Raw genomic sequence first — 23,565 nt, 5'->3', positions numbered from 1 at the left:
ATGATAGGGAATTCAAAGAAAGGCAAAGGCTTAGTTCAGACAAACAGACACTAAAGAGATATGACAACTTAAATGCAATGCATGAGCCCAGACCAGTAAATGAAATGCAATTAAGGGGCTAATCACCATACCATGAATAAAGAATGTGGATTAGATTGTAGTACTAAAACTACATTAAATTTCCTGACTTTTAAATTGAGCTGAGATTATATAAGAGAATGTCTTTGTTCTTAAGAAATAAACACTGAAGGCCCTGGCCATTTACTTAGTAGATAGAGCATTGGCCCTGCATATGAACATCCCAGGTTCAATCCCTGGTCAGGGCACACAAGAGGATTGAGCGTTTGCTTCTCTCCCCCTTCCTCTCTACCTTCTCTCCCTCTTCCCCTTCTGAAGCCAGTAGCTTAATTGGTTTGAGCTCAGCCTTGGGCTCTGAGGATGGCTTGGTTGGCCAAGTGTGTTGACCTCAGGTTTTAAAAATAGCTTGGTAATCAAGCATTGGCCCTAGATGGGTTTGCTGGGTGGATCCCAGTCAGTGCACATTTGGGAGTCTGTCTCTCTATCTCCCCTCCTCTCTCTTAAAAAACAACAACACTGAAATTCTAAGGGTAAAGGGCATGATATCTACAGATTATTCTCAAATGGTTCATAAAATAGTATTTCTAATATTACATATACAGGTATCATATACACATAGAGAATGATAGAATGATAAGTGATAAATGTGGCAAAATGTTAACAATTGGTAAATCTAGGCAAAGGGTATGTGAGATTCCTTGACCAGTCTCACAGATTCTCTATAATTTTAAAATGACATAAAAATAAAATGCATGCTAAAATTATTTTTTTGAATGAAGGACAAAAGGATAACCATAGTTAGAAGGCTTTATGAAGAAATTACCAACAGAGATGCTGGTAGAACATCCAGAGAAGTAAAGAAATCATGCCAAGCAAGAAATATCCAAGCCAGTTTAAAATGTAAATGAGCAATGAAGAAGTGGAGGACAATAAAGATAACTTTGGATTTGGCGAGTCTATTCAGAAAGGTAGCTGAATGCAAGAATAGAAGCGAGAATGGAGGTGCACCGTGAGGCAGTTGAAAGCTAGACAGATGATTAGCATCCTCACAGGTAAAACTCTTTCAGTTATGAAGAAGGCTGCTTTTTAGGACCTGCCTGACTTAAATGCTTATTTTCTAACATCCATGAAGCAGTTCTATAAACTATTTCACCTTGTCAGTCTTCCATGTTAATTGTTAAAGTTGTAAATAAAAGAGTATAAGATCCACATTGTTATGTTATGTGTAAACTGAATTCATGTTTATTGACTGAAAAGGGAAACACCTGAAATTCACTATGGGCCTTTGTGTTGTACATGGAACTATGTGAAGATTGTTGATTTTTGTAGAAAAATACAAAAAATATAAAGAGTTTGTTGTTAAGATCTTTTTTAAGACATCTAAATACTAAACATTCAACTAAACATACAAAATTTTCTATTTGAGCATTATTTAGGTAAAATTCCATTTTAACAAACACAATAATAAAGTGTAATTCTTTCTAAGAGCCTAAAATGACCTACTTAGAGTGGGTATGGCTTCATTGTTTAACTCCCTTTTTCATAGGATTGCTATTTATAACCACTTCCCTCAACCCTGGGGGGACTTAGTAGGATTAACGACTTCTGATTCACTTTGTATTTGAAGATTTTTTTTTTCCTCCATCTCTGCTCAGCTAGTGGAATCCATGATGAATTCTGATCTCCAAGGGGTAAGCTGTTTTTAGTAAAGCCCAGTAGCTGCCTTATGAATCCTTAGCAATAGCATTGATTCCTTTCTTCTCTTGTGTTTATTTCTTTCAGCAAAGTAGACTCCATGTAGACATGCTCTATGATCATGCTTATATGCAGTTAAGCATGGAATGCTTTTAGTTTTGTTCCCTTAAGTTACATGTGTGAGTATCTAGGTTCATCTCAGAAAAACGAATCGGCATAATCAGCATTCTACTTGTTTAGCATGTCGAATAGAAGCAACTAAAGGGAGAATGAGGAAGCTAAACAAGAGAAGGGGACTGGAGGTCATAGGAGGATGAAGATTAGAGATGAAACATTGGTTTGGAGACAGTAGCATCTGGTGAAAGCACTACGTTGGAGGCAGAGAACACAATATAGATGGATGGATATTTGGGAGGTGGGTAGTTGCAGTAATGATTAGAACTAAGGCATTTCCCTATATTTGAGAAGTTATGGGATTAAAAGCTAAATTGTCAGGTCAAAGAAATTGTAATAGCAAATAAACCACGCTCAAAAGAAAACTGAATGAAAAGAAAATATTGTTCCACTGTCTGCATGCATGGGTTCTGTTCATTAGCAAGAAAGTCAAATCCTTTCCTTTACTTCTGGGGGAAAAGAACTCAAAGGAGAAAATTCCCATTCTGCTCTCCTGAGAAATCACTTTTTAATGAGTATATTAGTGTCGTATAAATTCCATAGCAATATGTATTATTATTGTACCATTTCTTTTTTGAAATGGACATCTGTATGTGTTGACCAAAGAGTGATATAAAGAGATACAATTTTCTTTTGAAATCCTTTAGAAAAGCATACTTTCATTGCAGTTGTGAATCTCCTTAGATTTTTTTAAGGAGGCTGCTTCAAAGGATGTCATTAATAATCTTCTCAGGTGCTTACAAAGCATGTGTCTGTCAGCAGAATTAGAGAAGCAGCCAACTAGAGAACAGGCTTCACAATACCCTGAAACCTACTTTGCTCATTAGAGAGGAAAATGGCTTGTTTTAAGTCTAAATTGACATGCTTGCTAATTTCAGCAGTAAAAGCTGTTCATTGTGGTCAGGTTTAATATTTTGAACCTGGTAAGATTCAGATTCAAGTTGATCAAGTTACTTCTGCAATGTCCTTCTTAAACTTTGTAATCCTAAAAGAAGAAAAAGGAGTAGCTGCATTGAATAATGTAGCCAGAAGTGAGAAGCGAAGAATAACCTGGTTGTTTGAGAGTGAATGAATATTAAATAAAATAATAATAACAAATAATCTTTGTTATATAAAAATTTCCAGGTATCAAAATCACAAATCTTCATTTAAATAATACAAAGCATACCTAAGGCTTTAGTTGACTACTATATCCAAAACCCTTAGAAGAGTACCTAGCACTTGATATTTATAAAATGGAAGAATGAGTAAGTAAATGAACGAATTTATATTTGCTATGTGTGTGTAGAGTTCTTTGTTAAATTTGAAGGGGAGATTTGACTTTGTATGAGGTTTCCGTTGAGTCTGGGTTTTTTGTTATTGTTTTTGCTTTAATCTATCTAATGGACATTTAAGAGCTGGGAATTCCAATATAGCTTTTTAGCTTGCTGTGTCACAGATGACCAGAGTATACTATGCTAACCCTGGAAAACATCTTCTTTCATAAAACCTATCTACTCCTGTATAGTTCCTACTTTAAAATTTGTTCGGTACTTTCCAACTGACTTATGCCACTTACTTCAATAGCTGTCTTCGGCAATTTGTTCCATATTTCAAACACACTTTTGTGTAAAGAAACCATAAAAGTTAGAAACCTGAAAATTGGATTTTTCTTCTGAGCAATCACAGCTTACAAATGTGGAAAATTTGTTAAAAGTTAGCCCCTCCAATTTTTCAATACAGAAAGGGGGAGATGCTCAAAATAGATGTGAAATGTTTAGATAGGTTCTTCCCATTATTTTAATGCAACCAAAAGCAGTTGAGCTTAAATCACAAGGCCTATCTTTCTGCCTCTTCACCAAAGATATACTATAGAATGATCAACATTTGGCCTTTCCGAAAACAATAATCCTTAGAAAATCGGCAGCAAAGGACATAGTAGGTAACTAAGTTTCATGAAGATTACTATCTACCACATTTCATCCTTTGCTTTCATCAACCTCATGTGGTAGAAAGAGTATTGGATTTAAAACCATAGAGAATTCTGGCTTGGTTAGTAGTGTATAGGAGAAATGAGATGAGAAAACCTGTATAAGACATCTGTCACGTCATGCTTTTAAATGAACAAATATTTGTTTTACTTCTGAAATTAAAATAAAACATATTTGGTTTTAGAACAAGAACAAGGGAGACATTTTCCCCAAAAACTTCTTTGTAAATATCGCTGGGATTTTGGCCCTTTATGTTAAGAGAGTAAGATAACAGCAACGCTAGATTGGACACTTGAAGGAGTGAAGAATTTTTTAGTGATTAACATTGCTACCTATAAATAAGAAACACATTTCTTGGCTTTATTATATTTGGTACTTGGATCGAAAGCAGTATTAAATTAAAATCAGATATGAATACTGACTTCTAATTTGATGCTTTCCAAACTTGCCTAATCCTAAAATTTAAGTAGAGAATTCATTTAAAATGCAGATTCCCAGCCCTGCTCCAGACTAATTCACTCATTCTGGGGTGAGGCAGAGGAGTCAGGTGATTCTTACTGGAGGCCACCTCGAGAAAAGGCGGAGTTAGGTCATCTGTCTCGTCATTGTATAGGGGAGCAATCTCGGGTACAGAGAAGTTAAATAAATTCTATGTCTTAAGTCACTTCTGTGCTTTTTTTCTTTCTAACATATATACCTTAATTTTGATACCATGTAGAATGAGATTACAAGTATAAAGAACTACCTTTCTCTTAACAACATTGTCATTATTCAAAATCACATTTCTTACTCGTGCCACTCATATATTGGACTGAGTAGAACCAGGTACTCTGGAAGGACTGTCTAAGCTCTTAAATAGTGAGATGAGGCCCTGGCCGGTTGGCTCAGCGGTAGAGCGTCGGCCTAGCGTGCGGAGGACCCGGGTTCGATTCCCGGCCAGGGCACATAGGAGAAGCGCCCATTTGCTTCTCCACCCCTCCGCCGCGCTTTCCTCTCTGTCTCTCTCTTCCCCTCCCGCAGCCAAGGCTCCATTGGAGCAAAGATGGCCCGGGCGCTGGGGATGGCTCTGTGGCCTCTGCCCCAGGCGCTAGAGTGGCTCTGGTCGCAACATGGCGATGCCCAGGATGGGCAGAGCATCGCCCCCTGGTGGGCAGAGCGTCGCCCCATGGTGGGCGTGCCGGGTGGATCCCGGTCGGGCGCATGCGGGAGTCTGTCTGACTGTCTCTCCCTGTTTCCAGCTTCAGAAAAACGTAAAAAAAAAAAAAAAAAAAAAAAAAAAAATAGTGAGATGAATCTATAATCAGGATTTTCATCAGTAATATTTTTGATATCTAAGAATGAAACACACTTCTTGTGAAGTTATTCTCTATAAAGCCTTACACATTAGAGATTTATATCCAGTAACACCTTTTTTATTTCGAAAAGTGCTTTGGTTGCTTTGAAAATCACACTTGACTTTGTCTGATGTGACAGGAATGCACGATGCTGGAGAACCTCAATATTAAGTGGTATTTGTTCCTTCAGGGCACACTACAGGATTTAGAACAGAGGCGCCCCCAGTTGGAAGAACTCATCACTGCTGCCCAGAATCTGAAAAACAAGACCAGCAATCAAGAGGCTAGAACAGTCATTACTGATCGAAGTAAGTCTTTTAGCGAGCTCGTGAAACTTAAAAGATGTGTGAACATTTTCAGTAATGACTTATGTTTATGTACTTCCATTGTGTTTATAAAAAGAGTGCCAAGTAGTTGTAAATTATGACAATTCTACTAAGATTTTTAGTCCATAGTTATCTTTCAATAACAATGTAATTTCACAGAATAGAGGAAATATAATTTTCATCAGCCCAGACTTATAAGTTGCAGAGTGTGGTGTGGCGGGCGTGGTCAGCATTTGCTCCGCAATTGTCATCTGCCTGGGCTGGTGTCCATAGAGATGCCAGTGTGTCCCTCATAGCCCTGATTGTTGGTCCAAGCAGGCAGTTGCTTCCTGGACCATCTTCTGTTCCCGTCTGCAGGGTCGCTTTCCGATCTGGTGGCCCTCTGTGACTTGGATGGCCTCGCTGTGTAATATCAGAACTTAGAACTCACTGTGCCCCTACAGGGGTGGTTGGCAACTTTGGGATGCTGATTAAGGCCCATCTGCCTAGACACTGCATATGCCCCTTTCTTCTTTTCATTTTTACACAGAGCGATTCAAAGTGACTGGGCATGGGGCCGGGAAGAGGGACTGAGGGAGGAGTGGAGGACGCAGTTCTGCACGGTGTCTCCCTCAGAGGCCCACCTCGGGGATGAGGAGGCCCAGCGTTCCTCTGCTCTCAGATTCTCTTGGGTCTCCCTGGGTTTCTTCCCTTCCTTCAGATGTCTTCTCGCCATGGCCACTTATCAATAGTGAATTTTCATACTTTCTCTGCAGTGCCCACCCCACAATTTCCTTTCCCACAACCTGAAGGATCTTTTCTGGTGCAGGAGTAGGGAAAATCTTCCTTTAATTTTTTTTCCCCTTTTGAATCTTTGATCTCAGAACAGGCCTAGGCTTTAAAGCTCAAAAACCAAGAATCTATATCTTTATAATCTACATTCTGTTTTGTCAACACTTCTCTCAGGAAGCAGTAACCAAATGCCTGGCTGCTTTCTAGGTAGCGGGCAGTGCGCGCGCGCGCACGTGTGTGTGTGTGTGTGTGTGTGTGTGTGTGTGTGTGTGTGTGTGTGTGTGTGTGTAAAATCTTTGCAAAATCCTATCAGCTAAATGTCATAATTTTCATAGTTTCTGAGAAAGGTTAAATTGCTCTAGCTTACAAAATAAGCAAATAACAGAGCTTAGAATTTGCAAAATGTCTCTTTCTGTCTTGGAAGCCTGTGTTCCTTCTAGTCTGTTTACCACTTCCCATCTTGTTTTGTTGTTTTTGTTAATGACCTTAATCACTAGGACTGGGATTAAATATTCTTTCGATCTGCAATTATGTATGTTTTTCTTCATTTCCTAAAGACATTTCCTCTCTCAGTGGCAGTGATTGTTAATTAAAATAGACTTTTCTTGATTTTGAAGTTTTAACTCTTTATTGTTGCTCAAACAGTGAATTTGGAGATATGCTAATGTGTCAGTTGGGTAGCACTAGCACTGTAAGAGGTAAGCTCCTACGTCTTGGTGGCGTACACGGTAGGAGTTTACTCTGTTCTGGTGCAGTCCAACGTAAGCAGCCGTCTCTGAAGGTTTGCAGGGACCCAAGCTCCTTCCATCCTTTGTGTCCCGAACATCAAATGAGGAATGAGTATTGCTCATTGGAATTTACTATGAGCCATGCCTCAAAGTGCCACATGTTAATTCCTTTCATAATCTGTAAGCTGAACCTTGTCACATGACCCCCCCTAACATCAAGGGAAACTGGAAAATATTGTCCAATGTTGAAGCAGGGAAGAAGAGGAATCTGTTAGGTAACGAGCTAGTCATTCTCTTCCACAGCTAATTTGTATAAGAAGAATGCACTTAAGTTCGGTAGTTCTGTGGACGGTATAGGCTGTCATTTCTCTAACCATCACAACAAGAGGGAAATTGCCTTGTGATGACCAACCTAGATAGCTGTTCAGCTGATGTAGTAGAGTGTTTCTGCCTCAAACTGGAACCATGAGGCTTCTCCATCAGCTTGCTGCATACTGACCCAGAAAAGTGAATTGTAGTGAGTATGAGACTGAATCCCCATTATGCAGTTACAGTTACACAGTTATCTGTTTCTTGCCTGAGCAATATGGAAATTTGGCAAAGACATTTATGCAAATCTGATCATATCAATATATAGAAAGTCATTTGTTATTTTACTAATGAAAAACAACTACATTTTTCCCCTGAGAGAAAAATAGCACTAATTTATTTTACCCATTCAACATGGTTTAAACATTTTTCATTATCCCTTGCAATCTGTTTTTGATATTATATTGACTTTTTTTTATATGATATGGATTCAAACTGAGTGACTATAGAGTAGCTTTGTATCTCTCTGCTAATATCCAGTGTTTTGACTAGTTCTACCTCTCTAAGCTGTTGTCTTTTAGCACTGATTACTTTTATGAACATTTGCAGCACAGTGGTAAGATCCTAATCCAAATGGTCACGCTGCTTTTTAAGATCCTAAGCCAGAATCTTAGTTCAAGATGTGCCTGGAGTCTCTAGTGCTGCTCCCAGGATCATTCTGACAAGATATATTTATCTAAACCAGGGGTCCCCAAACTTTTTACACAGGGGGCCAGTTCACTGTCCCTCAGACCATTGGAGGGCCGGACTATAAAAAAAAACTATGAACAAATCCCTACGCACACTGCACATATCTTATTTTAAAGTAAAAAAACAAAACAGGAACAAATACAATATTTAAAATAAAGAACAAGTAAATTTGAATCAACAAACTGACCAGTATTTCAATGGGAACTATGGCCTGCTTTTGGCTAAGGAGTTGGTCAATGTGCTCCTCTCACTGACCACCAATGAAAAAGGTGCCCCTTCCGGAAGTGCGGCGGGGGCCGGATAAATGGCCTCAGGGGGCCACATGAAGCCCGCAGGCCGTAGTTTGGGGACCCCTGGTCTAAACAATGCCGTTCACAACCCTGCTATGCTTCGGTTTGTCTCTCCATTTGAAATCTATGAAATGGGATGGAAATTTCAATGCTCATAAAGTTACAATCGTGTTCAAACTAGAATGTTTTTAGTATAGATTTGGTTTTCAGGGAATGAGCAGAAATAAAATACTTGCTTGTAAAATTGCATTTTCTTATTTGAAGATTTTAGCATTCCTTTTTTATTGCCCTGGAACTTGTAGAATACTTAACAAGGAATCAACTAAATAAAGAAAACTATTCGATAATGTATAATATTATATTGCAACAGTTTCCCCTCCATGGTAAATCCTAGTTAATAGCTATGAACAGTTGGGGAAATCTGTACTTAGTAATCACATTATATCAAGAGGAGAGTCCAGCAAAAAGCAATTTCTCTCTACTGGTAATATCCATGTTACTCACTCAAGTAATGGGTCTACAAAATACCAACATGTTTCACTGTATAAAACTGTTTCCATGGTATCTGTTATTTTCAGGTGATTATATTGATTGAAATCATGTTGTAATAATCTAGGTAAGAGAGTAAATTTCATTTTAAGTGCATTGAAATGAGAAATTCTTCGTGCTCTTTCTGCTGTTCAGACAACTCATTTTCTTTCAGCTCTTGGTTGCTGGAATGTGTTGACCATTCCTGGTTTTGGTCGCCCTATTAGAGAGTTGGTTATTTTAGAATATGTGGAGTCAATCATATAAATTTCCTTTTGACATTTAGACCCGACTGTCAACCTGTTATAACTACAAGCAGCTCTCAAAATTTACATCTACCAGGATGCCGCTGGCAACCAAGGAGTTCAGTTCAGTAAATATTTGAATGCTTACTCTGTGCCAGTTAATATCAGAGGTGATGGAGGGGATACGGCGAGGAATGAGACTCAGCCTTTGCCACAAAAGAAAACTCATAGTCATACATATTTGCACAAGTATATTTGGGCAAGGCAGTCTAGGATAAGTAGAGCAGTGTTATAAAATGTTGAGAGAGAGCAAGAGAGGGTGACATTGGCTCTGAATGAGGGGATCCTAGCATACCTTAGGAGGTGGTTAAATTTACTTTGGTCATGAATAGGATTTTGAAAAGCAGAAGGAGGCTGGGGAAAGAAGGATTTTTCAGGAAAGGATGGCAGGAAGATACATAATTAGACTTAGGTTAATCGTGTTACGATGGATGAATCTGTAGCCGTGGGAGAGAGAATGTGAGTGAGTATGTATGTGTGTGTGTGTGTGTATGTGTGTATGTGTGTATGTGTGTGTGTGTGGTGGAGGAGAGAGATTAAATGGAGTCAGACCATTTAGGAGGCAAAAGAACCCAGCTAGGGCACTAGCAGTGGAGTGAAAAGAAATAACAATTAAGATTTAAGATAGGTGGTAGGGCCTGACCTGTGGTGATGCAGTGGATAAAGCATCAACCTGGAATGCTGAGGTCGCCAGTTCTAAACCTTGTGCTTGCCTGGTCAAGGAACATACAAGAAGCAACAACTATGAGTTGATGCTTCCTGCTTCTCTCCCTCTTTCTTTCTCCCCTTTATCTAAAAATCAATAAATAAAACTAAAAAAAAAAAGCAGTGGAGATAGCATGAACAAGATTTATACACTGACTGGATGTGTGGCATTGAAGATCTAAGAGAGAGTTTGCCTCTTAAGATTTCGACGTTCAGAGACTTGGAAGATAGCGATATCATAACCAGAAACAAACATAGGACAAGGAGTTGATTATGTGTGATAAAACGTGCCCAAGATACAACCAAGAACCATAATGAGAAATGGTTGAATCATAAGTAGAGATTTCAGGAGCAAGGTTACTTCTGCACAGATTGGTAAGTTACCTGGAGTGGGTGAACTTGCACAGAGACAGGGTGCCCAACGAGAAGAAGAGTAAACGTAGTGAAGAGACTGGGCCTTGACTTACATTTAAGGAATATCAGAAAAGTTAGCACTGCCCCTCGCAGTGGCAACTTGCAATCTAGGTGCATATACACAAACAAACACTGAACAGTGAGTTTATAGGTATTGCAGTAGCAGTATATTTTGTTCTCTGTATCTTCTGCTGGCCAAGCAATCTACTAAGTTTCTTCCTCGTTCTTAGTGCTACTCTGAATATGATAAGGAGTAGAAATGCTTTAGCTGAGAGGTAAAGATAGCTCTGTTTATGTATATCAGGTTTCTGACTCACCCCTCCTTACACCTGGAAAGATAGTCATTGCCATTTGCCGTCCTGGTCAGATGAGCCCCTTTGCTTTTTATTTTTTATATGTTCAAGTTATTTTTCAAATACTTTGCAGATGAATAGAGAGAGTAAAAAAATAAAAATAAAAATGAAAAACTCCCTGGCTGGATAGCTCAGTTGTTTAGAGCATTGTCCTGAAGGGCAGAGGTTGCCAGTTCAATCCCTGATCAGGGCACACACAGGAACAGATCAGTGTTCCTGTCTCTCTCTCTCTTCTTCTCTCACTGATATCAATAAATAAAACAATTTTAAAAGAGATAGTTAAAAAACAACTTTATTAGATATTTTAATAAGAACTAAACACAACAAATTTCTGTATATCAAATAAACATTGGTGCACGAACATCAAACATCATAAATGATTAGCGTCACACATCATTTTAGCAAAACAAGATGGTTCAAGTTCTTCTAGCAAATTACTTTGTGATGAAATCCTTCCTGTTGAATGACAAGATTAAAATACCATATTTTCTCCTTTTCTTTAGAAATATATTGTTAGCTCATTAGTCCTTCTATTTGGGAAAAATTCATCTAAGTCAGTGGTCAGCAAACTCATTAGTCAACAGAGCCAAATATCAACAGTACAACGATTGAAATTTCTTTTGAGAGCCAAATGTTTTAAACTTAAACTGTATAGGTAGGTACATTCCTTATCAAGGTAGCGCCCGCACGTGGTGTTTTGTGGAAGAGCCACACTCAAGGGGCCAAAGAGCCGCATGTGACTCGCGAGCCGCGGCTTGCCAACCAGAGATCTAGGTTATTATTATTTTCATACTCACTTTAAGATTTTACCTATATGATCAATTTCACCATCATCATTACAGTCTAAAATGCTGGTTTCTGCCTCTTTGCGTATATCTTTAATGTCTAATAATTGTGAAATATCTTCCTCTGACAATTTTCTTATCTTTGACATTATGCAAGTAATAATGGAAAGAATTTCCTACTTTGTCCAATAAAAGCTAAAAGCAGACTTCAAAGATGGTATCTCCAGTATTATTTTATACCTTCTTCAAATATGATGCAATGTTTTGGAATAAAGGATGAAGATCTACCTCACAATTGTATCATTCTAAACAATTCCATCACTCTTCCATTTAATAATTATTTTTGGATACTGAGGATAAGTTGAGTAATAATAAAATAGGAAAATATTTTTAAATATAGAAAAAAATATGATCATTAAGACAATTATAGTGTACCTTACACATATAAAAGGTTTCAGCAGACCCACATATGGTAATTTCATTTTATTAAAAAAACGAGTAAAATAGCACTTTGTTTTTGGTAGACCAGGAGGAAAACTAAGTCACAAAATATCAAGTTTTACAAAGAGTTACGACTTCTCAGGAAAAAAACTCAAAAAATAAATTTGGGTGTGGTAGGCCTTAATAGTATATCAAAAGTTAAACAAAGTATCACTTGTTCAGTCGTAGTACAGAAAGAAAAGTTTTATTAGTCAGCATTCTCCACACTCTTATATACTTGCGTGCTATATAATGACATATTCATCAACAACAGGCCACATATACAACTGTGGTTTTGTAAGATTGTGTTGGGATGAAAATTTCCTATTACCTAATGACATTATAGCCATTGTAATGTTGTAGCCCAACACATTGCTCATGTGTTTGTGATGATGCTGGTGCAAACAAACCGATTTAGCTGACAGTCTTATAAAAGTGTAGCTATACAATTATATCCAGTACATAATACTTGATAAGGATGATAAGCAGCTATGTTACTGGTTGACATATTTACTAATTATACTTTTTACTGTTATTTTAGAGTGTACTCTTCCTACTTATAAACCAGTTTCCTATAAAGCAGTATGCCATGTTATGCCAACAGCAACCTCATACATTTTGTGTTTACCACATTTCTTGATCGCATGATTTTCTCTTGTACTTGATTTAACTCGTGTTGTTTTATACAGGAACATGCTACATAGGCTCATAGCCTAGAAGCAATAGGCCTAGGTATGTAGTAGGCCACCATCTAGGTTTGAGTAAGTACACTCTGTTACGTTTGTATAATGACAAAGTCACATAATGATGCATTTCTCAGAATGCAGCCCCGTTGTTAAGTGGTGCTGACAGAGAGAAAGGAGAGAGAGAGAGAAGTTTTAAGGAGCTGGCTCATGCAGTTGTGGGGACTGGCAGATCTGGAATCTCCAGGGCGGGCCAGCGTGCTAGACACTCAGGGAAGAGTTGATACTGCAGCTTTGACTACAAAGGCAGCCTGGAGGCGGCAGTCCCTTTCTTTTCTGGGATCCTCAGTATTTTGTTTTGTTTGTTGTTGTTTTTTCCTTTTGATTGAATTTATTGGGGTGACAATGGTTAACAAAATTATGTAAGTTGGCCCTGGCTGGTTGGCTCAGTGGTAGAGCGTCGGCCTGGCGTGCGGGGGACCTGGGTTCGATTCCCGGCCAGGGCACACAGGAGAAGCGCCCATTTGCTTCTCCACCCCCCCCTCCTTCCTCTCTGTCTCTCTCTTCCCCTCCCGCGGCCGAGGCTCCATTGGAGCAAAGATGGCCCGGGCGCTGGGGATGGCTCCTTGGCCTCTGCCCCGGGCGCTAGAGTGGCTCTGGTCACGGCAGAGTGACTCCCCGGAGAGGCAAAGCATCGCCCCCTGGTGGGCGTGCCGGGTGGATCCCGATCGGGCGCATGCGGGAGTCTGTCTGACTGTCTCTCCCCGTTTCCAGCTTCAGAAAAATACAAAAAAAAAATTGTGTAAGTTTTAGGTGCACAAGTCCACAACACATTATCTGTACACTGTACTGTGTTCACCACCCAAGTCAAGTCTCCTTCCATCACCATTTCCCCCCATGCTCCTCCACCTCCCCGTGCCGTGATCACTACACGTTGTCCATATCCATGAGATGTTCTCTCTTTTTTTCTTTTTTGCTCAATCCCTCCAATCCTTCACCCAACTCCTCAACCCCCCACTTGACAGCTGTCAACCTGCTCTCTATGACTCCGTCTCTGTTTTGCATGTTAGTTCATCAAACTCCATATATGAGTGATATCATATGGTACTTGTCTTTCTCTGACTGGCTTATTTCATTTAGCATAGTGGTGGTCAACCTAGTCCCTACCGCCCACTAGTGGGCGTTCCAGCTTTCATGGTGGGCGGTAGCGGAGCAACCAAAGTATAAATAAAAAGATAGATTTAGCTATAGTAAGTTGTTTTATAAAGATTTATTCTGCCAAACTTAAGCGAAAATCCAACATAAAGTACTTGGTAAGTGATTATTATTATTATATGCTTTAACTTGCTGTAACTCTGCTTTATAAATTTTATGAAGTAAAGTTACTTCCCTACTTTATAAATCACCATTACTGTGGAACCAATGGGCGGTTAGAAAATTTTACTACTAACAGAGATACAAAAGTGGGCGGTAGGTATAAAAAGGTTGACTACCCCTGCTTAGCATAATGACTCCAGGTCCAAACATGCTGTCATAAAGGGTAATATTTCCTTCATTTTGATAGCTCAGTAGTACTCCATTGTGTGAATGTACCACACATTTTTCACCCACTCATCTACTGATGAGCACTTGGGCTGCTTCCAAATCTTGGCTATAGTAAATAACACTGCAATGTACATTGGGGTGCATATGTTCTTTTGAATTAGTGTTTTGGGTTTCTTTGGATAAATTCCCAGAAGTGGAATCACTAGGTCATAAGGCACTTACACTTTTTAAAGTTTTTGAAGTAACTCCACACTGCTTTCCACAGTGGCTCAGTTATTTCTCATAAGGTCTTCAACTGATTGGATGAGGCACATAGACATTATGGAGTCTAATCTGCTTTACTTAATGATTTAAATGTTAATTGCATCTTTAATATATGTTTAAAACAACATCTAGAGTGATACTTAAACAACTAGGCGTCATCATCAAGACAAATTGACACATAAAATTAACCATCACAGTGAAGTTCATAGTGGCATCTATTTCTTCAGATATAAATTTCATGATTTCTTTCATTTTCATTGGCATCCAGTTAATTAGGGTACCTGGAAATATACATTAAATAATAGGTAAGATCTTTAACAACTTAATGAATTTAAGAGCTCCATCAGAGTAATTATAACTTGCACACAAAAAATTACTTGCAAAAAATAAGTCTATTTTTCTATTTATAGAATTTTACTTGTGTTGAGTTAAAATAACACTAAATATATATCATGAAATCTGATTTAACGTATTTCATTCTTTAATTCTATAAGAAGATTACATCAAATCATATATATTTTTAAGATGTATTTATTTATTTTAGAGAGGAGATAAAGAGAGAAAGAAGGGGGGGAGGAGCAGGAAGCATCAACTCCCATATGTGCCTTGATCAGGAAAGCCCAGGGATTCGAACCGGCAACCTCAGCATTCCAGGTCGACACTTTATCCACTGCACCACCACAGGTCAGGCAAATCAAATCATATTTGAATAAGGTGTAAAATCTTAATTAGCTGTCATGATTATTTGCAATTGTTAGCTTTTCATGTCAGTGTGATAGGAAAAATATACTTTATTTAAAGTGATGTAGCCACAATTTTGAACATAAACAGTGCTTTGTACTAATAGCTTATTTTTTCATTTTGTTTCTTTTAAAGGAAAGATATGGATTAACACATGTTCTACTCATCTACTTTAGAAACCAAACACACTGAACATAACTAATAAATAAACCAATTAATGAAAATGGTTTTATCTTCAGTATAGTAGAATAAGTATGTGATGAATAAATATCAAGAATCTCCCACTCGGCCCTGGCCGGTTGGCTCAGTGGTAGAGCATCGGCCTGGCTTGCAGAAGTCCCGGGTTCGATTCCCGGCCAGGGCACACAGGGGAAGCGCCCATCTGCTTCTCCACCCCTCCCCCTCTCCTTCCTCTCTGTCTCTCTCTTCCCCTCCCGCAGTCAAGGCTCCATTGGAGCAAAGATGGCCCGGGCGCTGGGGATGGCTCCTTGGCCTCTGCCTCAGGCGCTAGAGTGGTTCTGGTCGCAACAGAGCGACGCCCCGGAGGGGCAGAGCATCACCCCCTGGTGGGCAGAGCGTCGCCCCCTGGTGGGCGTGCCGGGTGGATCCCGGTCGGGCGCATGCGGGAGTCTGACTGTCTCTCCCCATTTCCAGCTTCAGAAAAATACAAAAAAAAAAAAAAAAGAACCTCCCACTCAGACCAAGAGATTTAATAAGACAAACACAAAGCAGAAAGAGATATGCCCATAGGGGAATTGCAGAATTTCATAGGCTAGCATTTTTATCTTATGACCTAATGGACCTGTGCTACTATAGACCTGAATTTCTGTTATATTTTGGCACCTCTGGGTATAAGGAGGAATATTACTCCCTCCTGGTGATACCGTGCACTTTAGAGAAGCCAAGCCAAGGGTCAGATATGTACAGTGGACCATCTCCTGGAAGATCCTCTCAGCTCTCCTAGGATGTTAAATGTGTCAGAATTATTTTAGACCTACCATTTCTTCCTTTACCAAAATTCCTCATTAATCATTTGAAGCAACATAACAAATCTCTTGCCACCAGTCTTCATTCTGTTGTACCTGCCTGAAGGGAAGTTGTTTATGAAGTAAGCGGGAAGGATGAATAGATTGTGACCTTTCTACAAGCAAAGGAGAGAGCTCGGTTCATTTTACTTTAGCCACAAAATGGAGTTTGCAGTTACCTATGGCTGCAAAAACAAATCACCCCCCAAACGTAGTCCCTTAAGATAGCACTAATCGTGTAGTATTTCTCACAGGGCTTTTAGATCAGAAAATCACGAGTCACTTGATTCCGTGGTTCTGTCTTGGGGTTTTTCATGAGGTTGCAGTCAGTAGTCCACTGGAGCTGCAGTCACAAGGAAAACTGAAAGGTCTACTCGCAAGGTGGCTCACTCATATGGTTTGGGAGATTGGTGCCTCTCTTCGAGAGCTTCTCTGTGACATTGTCCCTAGGACTTGGTGACTGGCTTTCCCCCAAAACAAGTCAATCATGAGTACAAAGCAAAAGCAGTAATGCCTTTTTTGGACCCAGACTTAGCATTCATACTATCAGTATAAATTTACTTCAGTAAATTATCACACAGGTCAGCCCTGATGCAGCGAGGTGAGGGAACAAGAGATGTCAAAAGGGCACAGATACGAGGGGGTGAGGATCACTGGCGACCATTCTGGACCTGCCTAGCACAAGACTTATCAAGCCTCCGTGTGGAAGTTGTCTGAAGCATGACCCCATGTTGCTTTGGCAGTCTCCATCAGACACCCTAGTTAATGTCAGGGTTGCTCCTGCCCTGCAGATGGCAGATGGGTCACTGGTGTGTGCCGTCTTTCCCGCATGCGCACACTGAAAGGGACGACAGCCCACCAACGCCTTTTCCTCAGCTGCTGGACATGTTAATAGTTATCTCAGGTCTATTCAGCCTGGCTCCATGTAGCAAAGTGTGGGTTTGGAAAGAGTTTATGAGCTTTGGAGGCCAAACAGAAAGACCTAGGTAGCAAATAGTTGGTTATGGGATAATGATGACCACAATGATGATTATTACTTTTTATGTTAGACAAAAACATAAGAATGTCTCTTCTTATTTTCATTCAGAAAGTCATGTAGTATAAAGGCAATGAGGCAACATGGCTTAAGTCTTGGCTCTGCCCTTTAGTGACAGCAGAACCATTGGCAAATAATTTAATCTCTCTGACCCTTTGTCTTTTCATCTGTAAAACGGCTCCTGATGCATGCCATACCAGCCTGCTGTTAGGATTCAACGGCATGCCATATGGGAAAGCCCTTTTCAAATGGCAAATCATTACACAAATATCAGTAACTTCGTCATCTTGGACTTCTGTAACAAAATCCCATAGACTAGGTGGCTGAAACAATAAGGTGTTTGTTTCTCATAGTTCACGGGGCTGGCAAGTCAAGGTCACGGTGCCAGCAGATTTGGTTTCAGGTTACTGTCCCCTTCCTGACTTGCAGAGGGCCACCTCACTGTATCGTCACATGGTCCAGAAAGAGAAACCTCTGCTCTCTCCCTCTTCCTATAAGGACACTAATCCCATCGTGGGATTCCAACCTCAGGCCCTCATCTAAACTTCATTACTTCCCAAAGGCCCATTCTCCGGATATCATCACATTGGGGGTTAGGGCCTCAGTGTGTGAATGGGGTGGGGCACACGAACAGTCAGTCCGTAACAGCCAGCTGTCATTATTGACAGGTCCACAAGGTCTTCCAGGTGTCAACAGTGAGAGTCGTTTTTCACCTCTAGAAAATGGGCATCTGAAGGTTGGGAATTATTCTTAGGTCTCTATATAGAATTCTTCTTACTTGCTCAAGAAACTTGTCTTCACTGAGAATGTTGATTCTCTTAAAGACTAGTCTAGGGCCTTGGAAAGAAATAGGTTTTCTGCTCAGATTTCCTGGATGAATGAATAAAATGCTTTATGATCATACCTCTTCAAAAGTAAGAGAAAGAAAAAAAATATTTATGCTGAATATTCTATTTTCAGGGTTTCCAGCCCCTGCATAGTCTGGTTTATGACCATCTGTAAGCCTAACCCTGGGTTACAGGGGTGAAGCCATTGAGAGTCCCCCCAAAAGTCTCCAGGGCAGCGATGGAAAGAGTAAACCTGACCATTGGAATCCTATTTTTCTCTTTCATGCAAGAGCCATAGACCTGCTGCCTTGGGCCACAGCTGACTTTCAGAAACACAGAATTACTGGAGGGAGGAAAGACAAAGAGAGTCATATACAAGCCGGGACTCACTTATTATCACAAAGATGTGTACCACACAACAGAATGATTGAAAAGATCAAATTAAGTCCCAAATTTACAGAATAAGAATGAGAGGAAAACACTTTTCTCTATAATTAAACAGAAAATGGTGCTGTGAATTGATAAAATCCAGTCAACCTGAAAATGTGAGCATCAAGTGTAATTGTGCAGAAAGAAAGATAAGGTAATATGAACAACACAGGCGCGTGTGGGCCTGTTACAGCAATAGCACTTTACCTACTCCTAGTTAACAATTAGGTTTAGTCTGATCTGTACCAGAACCAATAAAAGGGGAAGGCACAGTCCTGTTGGACTATAAAAAGGGAGACTTCTCTTGATTGTTAGTAGGACTTATAAATTGCTCAGATTTCCCAAACATCAGGTTGTGTGCCTCTCCATGATGGGTACCCTGCCAAACATAGCACAGGCACACATAGGGCATAGTAGTCTAAGGAACACGCAGCAATAAAGAGGATGGATTATTTTTTTTTTCATATGGTAGGGCATGCAAAATGCACACATCTTTCCCTCTCAGTTACAAGATGTTCCGGTAACTGAAAACATGTCCTAGCAAACTCCGGAGTACATGAAACACTTCCAACAGGATGGAGGCATCAAAATGTTTTACTTACTCATTTGACAAAATCAAATATTACTCAGATTCTAAAATGTCTCATTTTATAAACACTAATACTTGAAATCTGGGTTAAGTTTTACATGAATTAGACCAAGAACTCATACATACATAAGTTGTGTTGATTTCCGCAACATCACCTAGAACAGATATTGTCCTCGTTAAATAAATGAAGGCACCAAGGATCGTAGTTATTAATGCCTTGCTCAAGGTCACACAGACAGCAAATGGTAGAGCCAAGACTTAACCCAAGTGGTCTGATTCTCAAAAAGGGTGTTTTTTTTCCATTTAATTGTGATTATATAGATTCTAGGGTCACACTGAATGCATCCCCCCTCCCCCCTATTCCCCTCAACATCTCCCTTGCCCCCCTCCCCACAGCACCCTCCCCCCTTCCCTTCAGGTTTATCCCATCCTATCACCCCCTTTCCCTCTGTCCTCTTTTCCTCTGGTCCCTTTGATCCCTCCTCTGTCTCAATTCCGTTCCTCAGTTCTCACTGTTCCTTGGGTTCCTCAAATGAGTGAGGTCATATGATATTTTTCTTTCTCTGCCTGGCTTATTTCACTCAACATAATAGTTTCCAGGTCCATCCATGTTGTCACAAAAGGTAAGATTTCCTTCTTTTTCATGGCCGCATAGTATTCCATTGTGTATATGTGCCACTGCTTTTTAATCCACTCGTCCACTGTGGAAAACAGCATGGAGAGTCCTCAAAAAATTAAAAACGGAACTTCCTTTTGACCCAGCCATCCCACTTTTAGGAATATACCCCAAGAACACCATATCACCGACAAAAAAAAGAAATGCACCCCCATGTTTGTGGTAGCATTGTTCACAATAGCAAAGATCTGGAAAAAAGATGTTTGATGGGTGTTCTTTTCCAAACCCTATGCTGAAAGGAGACAAAGTTTGAGAGTCAGTTACTGAAAGTTTATGTGTGTGTGTGTACATGTATATACATACACACTTATTATACTTATAAACTCATGAATGTATATATTTATATGTAAATTTTATATATACTATTGACATTTATATAAATTATTTACTAACTTGTGGTAGTTTATTTCAACTAAGTTAAAATATATTGTGTATTTGTTGAATCGGGGACTTACAGGTCCTCAGAGGGATTCATTTTATGCATTAAGCGAACTTACTTCTAAACCAACTTAGAAAGATAAAAAGCCAATATATGCTTTAAAAGAAGCTTTGCAGTAGGAGACTCTGTTACCCTTTTCCTAGTTCAGATAGAGATGGGGGTCGGAGGGAACAGGTGTCTTTCTTGTGTTGCCACCGTTGTAAGTTCCTAAATGCCAAAGGTTAGCAATTCCAAGCATTGTCGAGTCTCTCTGAGGATGCTCTTTCTAGTATATATGTTACCTCCCAGACTGAACTATAAGCTTCAAATTGTTACTCCTTTACATTTAAATTCCTTTAATTCTAACATTTTATTATGAAAATAGTAAGCTTGGCATAAATACTGACTAAATGAATGAAGCGTCTCACGGGGTAGCTGGGAGCTACTGTAGGACTCAGAGCCGCTATCATCATTTCCATGGCCATGAGTCACTTTTGGAAAGAATTAGCTGAAGAGGTTATTATATAAAATGCCCTGCTCAACCCTTTGAGGAGTGAGTTTTATTTCATGCTCGCTGACCCCCAGGAGTGAGGTTTTTTTTCAAAAAGTGAAATTAGTTCCATTTCCAGTTTTATTAACTTAAAATCATATTTGTTTGATAACCAATTTATGGAAACAAGAAGAACATACATTTGCCTTTTTTTTCATGTAGCCTTACACATTTTTTTTTTTTTTTGTATTTTTCTGAAGCTGGAAATGGGGAGAGACAGTCAGACAGACTCCCGCATGAGCCCAACCGGGATCCACCCGGCATGCCCACCAGGGGCAGACGCTCTGCCCACCAGGGGGCAACGCTCTGCCCCAGCAGGGGGTCGCTCTGCCGCGACCAGAGCCACTCTAGCGCCTGGGGCAGAGGCCAAGGAGCCATCCCCAGCGCCCGGGCCATCTTTGCTCCAATGGAGCCTTGGCTGCGGGAGGGGAAGAGAGAGACAGAGAGGAAGGAGGGGGGTGGGGTGGAGAAGCAAATGGGCGCCTCTCCTACGTGCCCTGGCCGGGAAACGAACCCGGGTCCCCCGCACGCCAGGCAGACGCTCTACCGCTGAGCCAACTGGCCAGGGCCTAGCCTTACACATTTTTAAAATAAATCGATTGTACTCTGCATGGTCAGGAGGCACGAGGACGTACATGAACATTTGTGCTACTCAAAGAGTTAAAAAGCAAACAACCAAATAAACAAAAAAAAGAAAACACACCTCAATTTTGGAAAGGTGAGTGATTTTTCCATTTTAAGAGGTTGAGAATCTTTTTAGTACAATCTCTAAAAAACAACAGATTTAAAAAGCACCTTGGTCTGATTCCAGTTCACATACCTCATCCTTGCAAAAAATGAATGTACTAGGCCATTGGAAATATTTTTCAGTTCACTTTTGGAGGCTGTGCTGATTTGAGCAAAATGGCAATAAAAGTAATATAAATAGAGAGCTCTTAAATCTTCAGAAACTCAAGTATGTCCCTCTAATCTTGAAAGTAGACATTTGTTTAGGATTCTCTTTATCTTTTTTTTTTTTCATGTAAATTTCTTTTTTCTTTTATTATGATGGCTGTTGAAAGGACTTGGAGAACTCAAATTAGAAAGTCAAGTTGTAATTTAAGGTTATCAGGGGATAGGCGTTGTGGGGGAGGGAGGACGGAGAGGGAAGTAAAGAGAGACAAATATAAGGTGAGGGAGAATGATTTGGGATGAGCACAGCACAATGAACAGTTCAAATGCTATAGAGATGCTCACCTGAAACCTCTGTAGTCTTTATTGATCAATCTCACCTCATTAAATTTAATTTTCTAAATAAAAATTTTAAAATCTTTTTAAAATGTGTAACTTACAACAAAATAAAACTGAATTTGTATAACATAAAGAAAACAGTATATGACTAAGTAGCCTATTGTTTCTACGTGAGGTAGAATACATATCAACACAGGGCAGCCCATAAGATGTGCTATGGCCATTAAAAACAATATATTTACTGGCTTTACATTTCCTGAGGTAGATAATGAATCATATATATATTTTAAGATTAAAACAACCAGACTGACCATGATTGTTTGCATCAATACCAAAATCTGGGGTGGGTACTTAGGAATTGCTTTATTTTAGCAGTACTGATGATATCTTGTTTTTGTTTTGATTCTGTGTTGATATTTCATTAGTTTTGTGGCCTGGTTCTAAATATATACACCAACAAGTGGCATACCTATTCAAAACAGGTTAACTGTAAATATACTTTCACTGAGAGATTAGGTAATGAGTGTTTATTTTGAATCTAGGAGCCAGATTCATAGTATAAAATTCCATTCTCTAAAATGACTGGCATGTAGAACTGTCTAATTCAGATTGAAATAGTTGACTATATAGGGGAGGAAAAATAATTATGTATCTTTCTACCATTTTTATTTTTTTGTATTTTTCCAAAGTTGGAAACGGGGAGGCAGTCAGACAGACTCCCGCATGCGCCGGACTGGTATCCACCCGGCACGCCCACCAGGGGGTGGTGCTCTGACCATCTTGGGGCATCGCTCTGCTGCAATCAGAGCCACTCTAGTGCCTGAGGCAGAGGCCATAGAGCCATCCTCAGCGCCCGGGCAAACTTTGCTCCAGTGGAGCCTCGGCTGTGGGAGGGGAAGAGAGAGACAGAGAGGAAGGAGAGGGGGAGGGGTGGAGAAGCAGATGGGTGCTTCTCCTGTGTGCCCTGGCCAGGAATCGAACCCGGGACTCCTGCATGCCAGGCTGACGCTCTACCACTGAGCCAACCGGCCAGGGCTCTACCATATTTTTCTACCATTCTAGATTCTTGCCTGAGACATCCCCTTTAACAAAAGACAGCGGGAGGAAGCCAATCAAAAGTTTACTATCATATATACCTCCTGCGTACATGGGAGATACCCAGGGATACTAACTTCCCAAAATGACCCAAGCCATCACCTTAAATACCTTCTTCAACTAAAAACAAAAGAAGGTGTTAAGGGTGGCAGTTATTTAAGGTCATCAGGAAAAGCACAGTAAACAAGGGTAAAATTCAAGTGTCTCTCTTCTCCATTGATTGAGTTTTAGAGATTTAGAGTCTTCCTTCTCTTCCTGGTGCGGAGGGAGACATCTTTACAGCTGAAGATTTCCTTTATAAATGTACATGTCTCTTTACAAAAGGGTGACTTCTACTCAGTTTTCAGAGCTTTTCCCACATCTGCTGTGTCTGAAAAATACTTAGCCTAAAATAATCCTTATGCCAAAGAGGCATTTTTGGAGGTGGCAAATTATGGTGCCCTTCAACCAGGATACCATGTT

At 39.9% G+C, this 23,565-nt stretch overlaps 1 protein-coding gene across 8 annotated transcripts in view; it reads left to right on the top strand.

Moving 5' to 3' along the window:
* The window catches only part of DMD (dystrophin), a 1,890,745-nt gene that overhangs the window by 1,174,121 nt on the left and 693,059 nt on the right, over positions 1-23,565 (top strand). For 5 of the 8 annotated variants that reach the window (XM_066356826.1, XM_066356823.1, XM_066356821.1 and 2 more), the window contains 2 exons: positions 1,734-1,769; positions 5,442-5,559. In XM_066356826.1, coding sequence (XP_066212923.1) covers positions 1,734-1,769; positions 5,442-5,559 — 154 coding nt within the window. The remainder of the gene's footprint in view (positions 1-1,733; positions 1,770-5,441; positions 5,560-23,565) is intronic. The other 3 variants (XM_066356825.1, XM_066356822.1, XM_066356828.1) reach the window with 1 other exon arrangement.

This window comes from Saccopteryx leptura, chromosome X, assembly GCF_036850995.1.
Source record: "Saccopteryx leptura isolate mSacLep1 chromosome X, mSacLep1_pri_phased_curated, whole genome shotgun sequence".
Taxonomy (NCBI): Eukaryota; Metazoa; Chordata; class Mammalia; order Chiroptera; family Emballonuridae; genus Saccopteryx; species Saccopteryx leptura.
The sequence above is the reverse complement of the archived record's forward strand: the minus strand, read 5'-3'. Positions and strand labels throughout refer to the sequence as shown.